The sequence below is a fragment of the Akebia trifoliata genome, chromosome 7, assembly GCF_017979445.1.
Source record: "Akebia trifoliata isolate Shusen 1 chromosome 7, ASM1797944v1, whole genome shotgun sequence".
Lineage (NCBI taxonomy): Eukaryota > Viridiplantae > Streptophyta > Magnoliopsida > Ranunculales > Lardizabalaceae > Akebia > Akebia trifoliata.
The window spans coordinates 19,715,557-19,729,795 of NC_141381.1; the positions used below are offsets into that span (position 1 = coordinate 19,715,557).

At 34.6% G+C, this 14,239-nt stretch overlaps 1 protein-coding gene across 2 annotated transcripts; it reads right to left on the minus strand.

Moving 5' to 3' along the window:
- Nucleotides 1–3,262: 3,262 nt before the first annotated feature.
- Nucleotides 3,263–13,583, minus strand: LOC147398344 (protein MEI2-like 4). 2 transcript variants are annotated; one of them, XM_086447503.1, is made up of 14 exons: nt 13,402–13,583; nt 12,215–12,455; nt 11,993–12,026; nt 7,451–7,711; nt 6,694–7,106; nt 6,415–6,573; nt 6,149–6,265; nt 5,915–6,066; nt 5,338–5,588; nt 4,526–5,174; nt 4,265–4,349; nt 4,086–4,154; nt 3,810–3,981; nt 3,263–3,645 (listed from the first exon to the last, which is right to left on the minus strand). In XM_086447503.1, exons 2-14 carry the CDS (start codon nt 12,290–12,292, stop codon nt 3,623–3,625), a joined length of 2,463 nt encoding a protein of 820 aa, XP_086303629.1. In that variant the 5' UTR covers nt 12,293–12,455; nt 13,402–13,583; the 3' UTR covers nt 3,263–3,622. The 2 variants fall into 2 exon arrangements, with proteins under 2 accessions (XP_086303629.1, XP_086303628.1); XM_086447502.1 differs by having other exon boundaries at nt 3,265–3,645; nt 3,802–3,981.
- Nucleotides 13,584–14,239: the final 656 nt, after the last annotated feature.

Below are 14,239 nucleotides of genomic sequence, written 5' to 3' on the forward strand. Positions count from 1 at the left end.
CTACTTTGTACATTGGCATGAGTTGGACATTGTCTTGCATTATTGTGTCCTTGGATTTGTGATTTATGTAGTCCCAAGCTATATGCCTAGGTTTTCAAACACATAAGATCTCCCTTTATCTTTTTGAAAGATTTATTGGTTATCTTGTTCTTTTTTATGTTTTTTTTATTAGATTTGGGTTTTTGTTTCTCTGAATTTTCTTCAATCATATTAGCTTTAGACTTAGATCTCTAAGGATTCTTTTTTTAGCTCATTGTGTTGTACTCTTCACTTTAAAGTTGAATAATCCAGTATTTGAGGAACACTTTTTTTTTTTTCCTTAAGTTATAGGTTGTTCTTGAATTCTTTCTAAGAGGAGGGTTGCTTCTCGATAAAGGAAGTTACTTGAAAACCCTCACACGATTTATAACCTTCAGCGAGTATGTCACGTAGGACGTTTTGTAGCTCTTGGAATTGTGATATTACACAGCCTTCCCATCCTCTATTTTAAAATCCGAAGAAGGTTCAACTACAATCTTTTGGGATCCCATGGTGCTGGCTTCACATTATTTTTATAAGTTTATTCCACAATTCTTTAGCAGTCTCACAACGTAAAAAAGGTGTTGTTAACATGTGCCTAGGATAAATGTTAAGGTGCATTAAATACACCTTGGAAATTTATTTAATTTCCTATCAAAAATACCCTAAAAAAATTATTACCAAAAATGCCTTTAATAAATACTTATTTTCAAGGCGTATTTAATGCACCTTAACGTGTGTCCTTAGGGCACAAGTTAACAAAACCCATGTGAAAAAGGTGGAATTATACCATTTAAGATTCAAAAAATAAACTTTATATTCCAAATTTGAATCAAATCTGATTTTTGCAAGTCCATATTCTTGTAAGTCAGCCTGCCTTCAGATAAAAAATTAACCAAGCTCAATGTAGTGAGGTAGAACTTCATCTTTTGATGTCAATGATGGAAATTGTGCTCATCAAACAACTTTGATTTCTCCCATTTTTCAGAATCGAATATGTCATTGTAGCCCATATTTATCAACTAAATTTTACTCTAAAATCAATTATTATTAAACAAGAACTAAAATAACTGTAGAAAATGTATAATGCATCTTCTTCTTGTTTTATGATACTTATATTAAACAGTATAATCAAACAACCATGCAAGGTATATGAACTCTGCAAAATTAAAATAAGAGGGAAAGACATTAACTTATTATTCTAAAGGTGACATTATCCCCCGCACTTCTTGGAATGATATTATCATGATTTGACAATCACCTCTTAAGATTCAATGATCCACTTTTTTACCAATTAACACTGTCAAATGAGATTTTATGAACTTTGTGATGATTGTACTTTGAAGAATAAAATTTTGAAAGAACTCAAAACGCAATTCGTTCGTAATGTGACACAAAACTTTTCAAGTTTTTGGCATGTTTGCTAGGAGGCGAGGAGAGAGATTTTAAAGATCATTGGTGCCCAATGGCCAGTTAGCACACGTGTCACAGCTACCACCACCACTCGCATCGTCAACTTATGGAATATAATTGTCCAATGACAACAAATCAAGGTAATTTTGGCACAAAAAAAAAAGTTGTCATATATGAAGAAATTACGAAGGATGCCATGGACCTGACCAACTAATGTGCATATGCATATGTGAATAAAGTTATCATAATCCTTACTCTAGTACAATTTTATTTATGGCTAATAGGATTTTCATTTAAGAATCCCTTGAATCATCAACAAAAATAAATTTTCTTCAAGACTTCATTGCGAAACTATTTTCCATTCACTATTAAATAATAATTCACTAAGATTTTTAATCTTAAGTTCAATGACTAGATGGGATTTTTCCAAAATGAGCACTCCACACCTCATTAAAATGGGTATAAACAAATCCCACTAACCACAATTTCTTTTTTGTTTTAAGAAACCCATATTACAAACAAATGGTCTGCCCAATGACTTGTCGGATGGCCTGCCCAATGGTTTGTCAGATGTTTGTTTACTTAAGGTGTAAATAGTAATAATTGACCTACCTATATTACCTATTTTTTAAAATTTTGAAAATAATAAAGACAAACTTGGAATGTAAAACTTCATTTTCTTCTCTTCCCTCCTTGTCTCTTCACTTTTAGAAAAAACCAAATTTGACATCTTTTCCCTTCTCTTCCCTCCACTTTTCTTCTCTTCTCTCCCCCACTTAACAATCCAAACAGGAGAAATGAAAAGAAAATTGCATATTTTCTCTTCTCTTCTCAATCCAAACAAACTGTAACTCTTGTCATTGTGCAATTTGTTATTAGTCAAGATAATTTTAAAAGATAAATAATTTTATAATTTAAAATTCTACTTAACATTGATTTGGTTAACAATTCTTACCTTCACTCATTATCCTAGTATGGGATGATTCTAAAAATCTAGATCAAGAACCAATCTACTAAGAATCTTAAATGGATTGGATTTTAATTGGATCTCAATATTTTGATCCAAATCCAATCCAAAAGACCAAGATTGGTCTGAACATGATCAAATCCAATTTGATGTACAAAATAAAACAATTAATAATTTATATATTTGCAAACATTTATGGGCTCAGATCCCTATAGAACTCAAAACCCCAATCTGGATCCAAAGCAGATCAAATTCTGGGCTTGACTCGATCCATTGACAGTCTTACCACTGCCTTGTAACACATTTAGAAGTAATAACTAGTTTAGCACCAATTGAGCCACAACTACTGTACAAATAACACCATAATGAAAATGTCGGGATTCGGGAAAATTCATCAAGGAAAAACTTCGGAAAAAATCAACAAAAGTTGGAAATTTTGGTAAAAACAAAAATATACTATTTAAGGAGATATAAAAAATGTATAATTCATATATTAAAAAATATAATAAGTTGGGATTAAATCCCTAATTGAAAGAATTATGAATTAATCGAAACTTTTTCAAAAAAAAATCAGAGAATTTTGTCGCTATGAGTAACATAAGCAGGAGATATTCAAACAAAAGTCACAAAAGCCACACCATGAACAACAACTAATTCATTAACAGCAATAATGTCAGAAAACAACAGCACTTCAAAACTTTTGACAACCAGAGCTCTATCCACAGACTCAGTAATCTCTCTCCCTTCCTCTGAAGGAGAAGAGACAGAATCCTCAAACAGCATCAAAACATCCCCCTCCATTGCACAGTAACTCCTGTATATATATATATATATATATATTTTTTTTTTTAAATTTCTCACAACCATCCAAAATTTTGGAGGCTCTTCTCTGTTTTGTGCCTTTCTCTAGCATCCTCATTGCAGTCTCAATAGTAAAATTTTAAAATTCCAAGAAAAATGTACCCCCACTCAGGGTTTAATCAAATTATTTTAGTTTCCAACAAAAAAAGAAAGGGTCTCATTGAAAGCACTCCGGAAGACTTTGTCAGCCTGTCCACGGATATGTATTTACTTGGAAAATGTACTCACTCCAAGTCCTTAGTCGAACCTTACGAAGAATCTCTGCCGTCGGAAGATTCCTCTCCATTTGCAGAGGCCGGTGGGCTTTCTTCATGTTTTTTCTCCTTGTAAGTGCCCCTCGGTTCGCCTGCTCTACACAGGGTTTTATCCGTCACAGGGAAAGGCTCCTGTAGGGGGTGGGGGGGAAAGGTAAAGTTTAAAATTTTTTGTCACAAACTACATCAATAAATAAAAAATTAGAAGTCAAATCATATTTCAAAACTTAGAGAAGGTAAAAATATTATTTTTTGGTGAGCCTAAAGAAATGATGTGATGCATTATACCTCATCACCTGCATTTGGACCATCAGAATGGAAGAGAATCGGACGATAACGTCGTTCCTCATTCATCACGGTGGAATTGTCGAAATGTTCAATAAGAGCATCTTTCCCCTGGATTCGAGCATATGCAAGTGATGCCACCTTTTCACTGTTGAACTTCTCCCACTTCTTACCATTGAATGTCTGAACAATTCAAGTTTTTTTTAATCTACAAAGGGTAAAAATGGAAGAAAATCTAATAGAAATCCTAAAATTTGTTATCCTAATAAAATATATATGGATCAAACCTCATAGAGCGAAATAATCTGAAGTGGATCAATCATGTTGATGAACGCATAACCCATATTGCATTTGTTCTATAACAAATTTATGAAAGTAAAATTAGAAGAACTAAAAATTGTTATTAGACACAAATTTTCTTCCGAAAGAAAGAAAGCTTTTTTCCTTCAGTAGGAAATTCACTTGCCTTGAAGTCAATTGGCAAATAAAGGAAATCATACAATGCACGATTCTGTTCATCAAGTTTGGCCACAAGCATCTTTGAGGTGTACCTATAGTTACCGCCAAATCAAGTCAAAAGGACTAAGTAGAGAAAAAAGAGAAGCAGCATTACTAAATACTTCTGCCTATATGAAACAAATTATAGATATTAAAGATGATGCTTGGACAGAAGTTAAAAGACAATCCAAGTAACAAAAGATAAACAAACTGGATTCACCAAACATACTTGTTAGGAATGTTCTTTAACATAATAGTTGTTCGGATATCTTTTCCACTCAATATGCGTGGAATATCGAGCTCGTACTCTTTCCTGCTACCAATCTGATTGGAATCAGCTTCATTCCTGCTTTTAACCCATTCATTAGGAGCATCAAATGAGTTTGACATAGGGATCACCAGGTTTCTTTCATGGAACATGCAGCCCCTGTGCTGAGGAGAATGGTGTAGTCCAATATTTGTAGAAGAAATCAATGAGTCCATTGAATTTCCACCAACATGAGGAAAGATATTCGGAGAAGTGAGTCCCGAAGGATGTAGTGTAGAATTGACAGAAATTCCCATACCCTCAAAAGAAATTGGCTGGAAAACAGATGCCTCAGGGGACATCCCAGCATAGGCATGTCGTCTGCCCAAGAGAGAGTAATTAATGGCTGGTGCTGATCCCACATCATGGTGGTGTGCATTTATAATATTAGATGGTGCAATAGGAGGTCCATGCAGTTGTGGCAAGGGATGAATATTCACACCATTGAAAAATGGTGGAGAATTTGGGAGCATCAAAGGGCTCAGAAGATGAGGATGGTACGGATTCGAGATCTTCCACTCATAGTGAGGTTGATGAAGAGGACAACACATATTTCCAGACGAGCCAAAAGCTGTGAAAAAGCAAGGAATGTTATAATGCAAAAAATAGAAGGAAAAAAAATAATCATAGAATTAGTGAAAAAGGACCCCAAAACATCAGAAGGTATGAGCCTCTCAAATAAGTTCAACATCAGAATGCAAATAAGAATACACCCAGTGATTCATTGCACTTACCGCCATTAACCTCTACGAAGTGCCCATAAGGTCCTACTCCAGGCATTTGGCAAGATTGATTGCCAACCGATGCAACTCTCAGAAGAGAGGGTGGAGGAACACTAGAAGGTATCCCACGATGGAATCCATTTTCCATTAATGGACTAGATGTGATTGCCCCACGTGATGGTGAATTATTTGGAGGGCTTCCTTCTTTCTGATTCACATCAGATTCCTTTTTCTCGCGCTCAGGAGAAAATGGTTGCACGTTACTGCAGAAAATAGTGATTCAGTTTTTTTTTTTAATTTAGAGGAATACATAAGCAGGGTGTAAGTACTAAACGAACAAACTCCTACATATAGATAAGTAGATGATAACAGCCAAAGAAAGGCATGCAGAAATTTATCCAACCGTTGAAATTTATACTTATCTTGATAAAACATGTCATGTGTTTTTTTTTTTTTCCATGAGTCAAGGGATCCTGACCCATATATATATGGAAAAACAAACTCGTGGCAGAAGCAGAAAGGTGTCAAACATGCATTTTATTTTACGGGCAAAAATAAAAGAAAATAAATGAGTGTGCTTGGACAATACCACCGTCTTGTACCGCCGGGGCGACTTGGTTCGAGTTTAATCTGCCTCCCAGCAATATCTGTCCTATTCAATGCACGAAGAGCTGCTTCTGCAGCTCTAACATCATAAAACTCAATGAATCTGTGACTAAGCTTGTGTGGAGTTTCACGAATCTGCGACCACGAATAAAAACTAGCTAAATCCATATTCTTCGAAAAAATTTGTGCAACAGAGAAGATTGATTAACCAGCGCACCTCCCTAATTTCTCCATGGACACCAAAAATCTGGTGAAGATGACCATTTGAAATAGAAGAATCAAGATTGAAGACCACGAGTGTTCCCTGGTTAATATCTTTATCAGAAGGATTATCCTAACGACATAAAACCAATAGGTCAGAGTACAACCAACAGAGGGTCACATGACTTAAACGATATATATATATAGTACCACAACAGCGCATGCGCATCAACAACATTACAAATACAGAAAGGGATAGATAGAGAGAACTGAGAATCATACCTTTGGAATTGAATAGTGTATATCAAGCTTCCTATGTTTTAATGGTTTGTGTTGGAGCTCTCTTATAGCTTTTTGTGCTGCTCTTATATCATAATATGAAATCATAACAAAACCACGATGCTTGCAGGCTGTATAAAGAGTTCGGATGTCTCCATATCGCTAAGCCCAGATAAACAAAGTTGTCAGCATGACTAAGATTCAATACTTCAAAAAACAAACTAAATAATAAACATGGATCAACTCCAATAACTAAAATGTGGAAAGAGAGGAAACCAGTACCTCAAAAAGAACTTTTAGCTCTGCATCCTCAACATTGCTGTTAATATTTCTCACAAAAAGTGTTCGAGAAGGGTGTTCACCATAAGGGTGTTCACCATAATGGTGTTCCCTAGCATTTAATCCAACAACTGAAGAATCTGATAATCGTTGGCCCCCATCATCTTCTTCTAGTTCCATCCCACCAACACTGCTAAACAGATCAAAATCTCCTGTATCAGCGCCAATATTGGGTTGAGCAATATACTTGGGCTCATCAAACACTCCCGAAAACAAGTCATCATCATCAGGAAGGAGGTTTCTGATGATCTGGGCTTCAATTTCTTCACCGGCTTCAAAAGGCTCCTCTTCCACATCGTGGGAAGCAACAGCATTGACAGATTGGCGGAATAGAAAATCATTTGATGATAATCTCACTGCATCATAAATATCCAAAATAAGGCACAAAGACTAGAGAAGTAAACCAATCAACCAAATCAGGGGTGGATTTACTGTGGGGGCACTTGCCCCCACAATAATTTTCTTACTCTATATGGATTTATGAGCTATTGCAATAGATAACAGTGGTGGATAAAAATGTCCACCGCTATAGCCCCCACAAAAAATTTCCCACACTTAGTTGCCCCCACGTGGACAAAATACTGGCCCCACCCCTGAACTTATCATGGGGAGTTTCGCATTTGATAATTAAAATATCCAAGCTGGCACCAATACATAATTATGAATAAACATTGGTATGAGGAGGAAAAAAAGAGCTTACCATTTTTCTTAAATATTTCTGACAAGGCGCTTGAGAAGGGACTGCACTGATGTTGGGCCCCATTCTCACCATCCTTATCTCCTCCCACAATATAATGTCCCGGCTGCACAAATAAACTGTCGTTCTGGTTTCTGACTGTAGGAGGCAGAGGAAGTTCTAAGGACCCCATCGACTGTGCTCCTGCTGGTAGAATTTTCTCCAGTGGTGATGACACGACTGACATGCTTCCAAATGTTTGGGAGATTGCATTTGTTCCTATTACTTAAAAGGGCAACAATAAGGTGGCCATAAAATAAAACCAAGTCTCAAAATATCTCTTATGCCAATTCAGCATTTAAAAACTAAATCACATGAAAAAGGGGGAGATCGCCCTATGTGATTTAATTTATCATAATGTGCAACTCAATTTTTTCTAGAAATATCATGCCCATGCATTAACAGCACAAACTAAGATGATTGCAAGCATGGTCACCACGTCAGGGTTCGGTAAAAAGTTTGTAATGGAGGAATTCGTAATAAATGGAAAAATAGGGTAGGGTTACGGTTGTGTAATTGTTCCCTCTTAAGTGGTATTCTCATTTAATATAATTAAATCACATATTAAACGACAATAATAAATCATAAAAACCTCATAGTGATATTGTTCATAAATCCACGAAAAGTATCCACAAGTCCACAACACACTCAACGTTTATATTGTTCAAAATATAAAAAGATTACAATCATGAATCCAAGTTACAATTCATCAACCAATCAAAATCACCAAATTCAATATCATCCTCATTCTCTGATGTTTCATCAATAAAATAGCCGTCATCATCTTCGTCAAGGTCATCTTTTTGTCCAAGTCACTTCTCTTTATGTCTAAGCCACTTCTCTTTTCTATCTAAGCCATAACCTTTTTTTGTTCGTAAAAGTTGCGTCTTATTGAAAAATCATGATTTAATCAGTGAAAGAAAAAGTATGATTTAATGGTATTTTTTTAATAAGTAGCCGAATTTGATGATTATGATTCTAAGAGGAATCAGTGAGAAGAATGATTTTCTCGTGAAAATGCTATTTGTAGGTCTATAATTGTGCATTTTTACAAGAACTCGTTTTCCCTAGGAAATTGATCTTTCACTCTTAATGGGAAAATATTTCCCCACACAACCCCCATGTGGAAAACAATTTCTCATCTCCCAATGTTATTCTATCACAAATACTACCACCTCCAAACTAAAATCCAATTCTCTTTATGACATTTTCCTAGGTTCAACGAAACCTAGGAATTCATTTTCCATGCCATTTTCCTGAGGAATTCATTTTCCCTAAAAAAAATAAAAAAATTCTTTACAATCATACAAACCATAAGATTAGGAGTAGACCTAGGGAGACATGAGAAATCCACCAAGAACCACTAGGGTGAAAATAAATACTAAAATCTGGATTATGCCAAAGATACACCAAGTATTGCATATTAAAATTGATTATGGGAAAAAAATCATCGTCATCGCAACAGGAAAAAATAGAAGTTAAAACCAAAAGATATATGAGCTTACAAAAGATGTTAGTCATATTCATAACGAGGTTACTTCTACTATGTTCTAGTGACATTAAATACTAAAACTTAATTATACCAAAGATACACCAAATATTGCATACCAAAACAAAGTATGGGAAAGACCAAAAGATGTTAGTTATATTCATAACAAGGTTACTTCTACTTTGCGAGAAAGTCCCTTAGAAGAATTCTCATTGCTAACAGGAAAAGTCCCCAAGCGAGATGGTACAACAACAAAAAAAAAAATCGGCACCAATTAATTTTGGCCATTGATTTAAGAGTAGGTTCACCTTCATAAAGCTGAAAAATGATCACAAATGGACCTTTGGATAAAGATGTGTCATCCATATATCTTTTGCTAAAGTTAACTAATGCAAAGTTTTTGTTCTGAAAAAAGTGCCCTAAAAAAAGTCCATTTCCTCTAATTTGAACATACAACCAAATCAATCAAATTTGTATATAAGGTATAGCCCCACAAGTAACATCACTTAAAAAGCACTTCTTTGTCTTGAACAAATGAAATCTACACAAGTGAGCAAAGCAAACATCCCGACAATTATTTGGTATGTCAACCCCCAACCCACCCCCAATTTTCTTCTCAATAATACCCTAACTACATCAAATGAATCACAAACATAGCCGTACATATCTTTAGTTCGGTGAAACATTTTACAAGGTAAAATTGAGTTTAAAGAGGTAATGAACGTGAGGTGCCTCCTATATTTTCACTCTTTTAGCAACAACTTGGAAACATTTTAGGAATGTTTTCTTTCTTCCTTCTTTCGGATCTTCAAATGATAACCTTCATCCATAAGTCAGTTAACGACAAAAACCTATTGACTAGATAGATCTTGCACAAATCTTTCAAATGATATGGATATCACTATTTTTTTCGAACTATAAAATCGGTATTTATTTTAATCTAAAGTTCTCGTTAAAAATTATTTTTTGACCCAGATATGAGATACGAAAAGTAATAAATCTTTTTTCATCGCCCATTTAAGGCAAGTTTTATTATATCTACTACATAAAATGAAAAGGGACCATTTGTAGCGTTCTAGTTTTTAGGCCATTTTTCCCAAAAAAATAATGCTATGAACTTATGATTATACTATTATTAGGGGAAGTTTTGTAACATTTTGGAGTAAAGATCTCTAAGATCTTTGGGAGTTTTGTGTTAAAGAAACAATATGACCCATCCCTTAAGTTGCTAAAATTTGGTGAGTGACTTTACAATAACCAACCATGCCTCCCTCTCTCTCTCTTAAAATTAGTTCATTTGTTCAGATCTTTCAAAAAGCTATACTTCTCATCTATAAGATGGTTAACAATAAAAATGTTGCCATTTGATGAACACCACATGCCTTACACTTGCCTTTCCCCAAGTATATCAAAGGACAAGTTCCCACCCTATCTTCCCATTATACGACAAGAAAACAGATCACGTGTGTTGTGGATTCGACAATTACGCTTTACACAAAGTAAACCGATCTAGGTAGGAAACCCATTTTAAATTATCCATGTAAGATAGCTTTTGAGGTGTAAGTTCACAAGAGTGGCACATTTTATTCCGGCATGGATTCTATCTAAATTTGTATCCACTTTAAACTCTTGAATCCAAATTATGACTATTGATGAGGAGCGAGGACCATCAATCAAACTAGTTTCTAGATTTTCTTTACCAAATATGGTAAGAGAAAAACCAAATTCTTAGGTGCCAGAATAAGAGCGGCACATTTCATTCCGCAACTTAGATTCTCTCTCAAGTTGCATCCAATTTGAACTTCTAAATATAGAATATGAAGATTTCCAAGGACCATCACATCAAATATTATCTAGATTATACTAATCAAATATGGGAAGTGAATACCTCCAAATGTTATTTATGATCTAATCTCAGGTTACTTCTTTGGAGGTATGCAAGATTTGGGTTCGTCGCAGAGTGTCGGGTTCGTTTGCCTCGCGATGTTTTTGGCACCCGTACAACTGCTGGGGTATTTTCAGTACTAGAAAATACGCTAAAAGCCCTAGGACACTACATATATTTGTTCTCTGGAAAACCCTATTCTAGTATTGTTTCCGTGACTTCATCAATAAGAAACTTTCATCGCAACCGTGGATGAAGCCATTTTTTTTTCCAAACAACATAAATATTGTCTCTTGTATTAATTTTGCGTTCTTCTTTCCTTTTTGTATACATGCTTAGCGTGTTCATCGTTTGACTCATGAGTGCTTCCGCACAACACCAAATTCTTAGTTGCCAACACCAATATTGGGTAATGATAACATATAAATCACCACCATTAATGTTATAAAAAAAATCCAATATGGTTTACAATAATTCATTTATGGTATTATAAGACATTTATCCTTACATTACTTCAGTAAACATGCAGAATGCACCCATATTTATCTCATTTGAAATAATTCCTTTACAGATGGGCCGATGAGATATACATACAAAAAGTCGAACCAATTGATAGGTTGTGGGATTTCTAATTGGAAATAGAGAGATAAAGGAAATTGAGGATTTTTCTAGTAGGCGATCAGAGTGTTTTTTACTGAAGATGGAAAATTGGTTCACCTTTTATCAATTTGCAATTGAAAGAATGAAATTGGCTGATACTGGTAGTTGGCAATAGGAACCATCTTCAAAGAGTCAGCCCACGTGAGTTCTTTCCTAAATTATTGAAGTCTAACTCGAAGTTATTTGAATGCAAAATAGGTCTGACTTCCAGTTCCCACAGACTCATTTTGAAATGCAGTTTCATACAGGGACAACCTTATTAGGTCCTATAACTAACAGCCAACTTTATATGAAGAAATATTTAAACAAGACAAATTTATCAAGAGAGAATAAATTTGCAAGATTAATCCACCAATTAATCGATTGCTAAAAATTTACAGGCTTTCAATTTTATCAAAATCACGTATAAATGTTTAATTTCCAACGGTTGAAACAATCGATAACTCAGCGTGCAAATTTCAAAGAAACTCACCATGGTGATCAGGCATCGAAAATCCAACTTGTCTCTGCAAAGATAAACAATAGAAAAAACAAGAAAAGTTGAAGTATAACAAAAATAGACACAAAAAATCATAAATTATCTGAAACAGGATATCAAATGCTGACTTGCCAAATAATGTGAAATGCTTTTGACATTAAAAAATGTATTGTAAATTCATAATAGAATTCAATTATACATCTAGAGTAACCATACCTGAGAAGGTAAAAAAAACTGCTGAGAAAAGAAAGATGACGAAGACGAACCGCTTTGATCCATTATTTCAGTGGGCATACTACAACTCAAAAACCATAACCCTATTCTACCGACATTGCACGCTTACTCTTTGACAACCAATTCAGATATTTCCCTCTGTGTCCCTCCCAGTTCCCCGTTAAATACCAGTGAAACTCTGCGTAACAGTATGATTTGTAGATATTCCGAAAGAATAGTTATCCTGAAGAAAATCAATTAACATTTTACCATGGAAAAATATCATAAAAATCAACATTTTTTACCATGAATTTTTTTTACTGTACATAAGAATCCAAAAATTTGCATGCAAAAGATCACACAAACAAACAACAAAAAAAAGGAGGGAAAACAAACACAAAATATTACCGCAATTGAAACGTAAAAAACAGTAGGGTTCTACAGCAGAGAAATGCAACAATTCAGAAATTAAAAAAAAAACTGTGTTTTTTTTCTTAGTGTGTCTACATCAAGAAGCAAAGTAACATATCAACAAGCGATCAATTAATATCCAGAAATTTATAGTCTCTGAAAATCCGAATTATTGCTATTAAATCCCAAAATACACATACAGGGTGGCTATGAAAACCTACTTCCCGCAATAGTTCAAGAGGATCACCTTTAATACCAAAGAGATTGTGAATCGCCCGACAAACAAACCAAAAAAAATCTTTTTTATTCGTATCGGAAACAGACAAGATCAGCATGAAAAAATTTAAAAAACAAACAAACAAACAAAAACAACATTTTCAAACTAAAACACAACTTATCAGAAGATTAAACATCAAAAGAAACCCAAAAACAACCAGAATTCAAACAAAACCTCACCAAAATCAAAATCGCCAGCTCCGATCTTCTTCTCCTTCTTTCTATTTTTTTTTTTTTATTTAAAAAAAACATAAACAAAGAGATAAAATTTTCAGTTTTTTTTTTTTTTTTCTATTTCGAAAGAAAGATTAAAAGAGAAAGAGCATTTAAACTAGAATGTAAGAAAATTAAAATCGAATGGATTACGGCGTAAGCTATGGGGATTGCAGAAGGGATATCGGCATCTGTGCCGTGTAAGAACATCTAAGACTTCGATTCCCTTCTATTCTTCCCAACATTGCAAGTAAACACCGCAGAGAGAGAGAGAGAGAGAGAGAGATTACTTTATTTGAATTTATCTTATTTTAAGCTCCTATAATCGCCATAGTCTGAGAGATTTGTGTTCGAACCAATCGAATTTCCAACAACAGAGCAGCGATTTCCTCAAGAAAATTTTGAACCTGAACACTCTCTCGTTGGCTCTGCAACTCTCAGTAAGAGAGCAAGAGAAGAGTTGGTTGATTTTGAGAGCGAGAAACAGAGAACTAATGCCAAATAAGCGGGTTTTGTCTGGATATAACAGTGTTGTCAGGACTCAGGAGTAACGCTTCTTAGTTCTTGAGTGCTTAGTAGGAGAGAGAAAATGGATAGACGCACCTTGATGCCGTTATCACGCCGTTTAATGTATCCTTTCATTTGCTTACCTGTACGAACAGCGAGGCAAATTCAATTGTTCCCGCAGTATTTTAAATTCGACTCAACCGGTGGTCCGACCGGATGTTGTGAATAAATTTGGTTCCTTTAATGAACCGTTGCTTTTTTGTGAATATTATGTTTTTATGAATATATATATACATAAAGGTATCTAAAACATTGGCATTTTGATAGAAAGGATGATTATGATTTGTTTTAATGATATAGGAATTATTGATGCTCAAAGATCTTTTATTTTTCAGACATGACTTTTTCAATCATAATTTGAAATAGAGAGGGCTTATTCAATTATTTATTAATGGGAAAATTACTAAGGAGTTAAAAATAAAAAGAATTATTTTTTAACAAATTACAAAAATCAATTTAACACGTTGGGTTGTCTAGTACTTTTTGAAATCGTTGGACTGTACAACGTGTTGGGCTCTCCTGCACCTTCTAACACTCTTTGGCGGACGTGGTGTTGATTGT

Bases quoted from the DNA above. Each gene is read 5' to 3' on its own strand.
- LOC147398344 (XM_086447502.1), bottom strand. From the start codon at position 12,292: ATGCCCACTGAAATAATGGATCAAAGCGGTTCGTCTTCGTCATCTTTC. The intron at 12,027-12,214 runs GTATGGTTACTC...TTATCTTTGCAG, and splicing joins AGTTTTTTTTACCTTCTCAG to AGACAAGTTGGATTTTCGAT. The intron at 6,574-6,693 runs GTACTGGTTTCC...ATCTGGGCTTAG, and splicing joins AGCTAAAAGTTCTTTTTGAG to CGATATGGAGACATCCGAAC.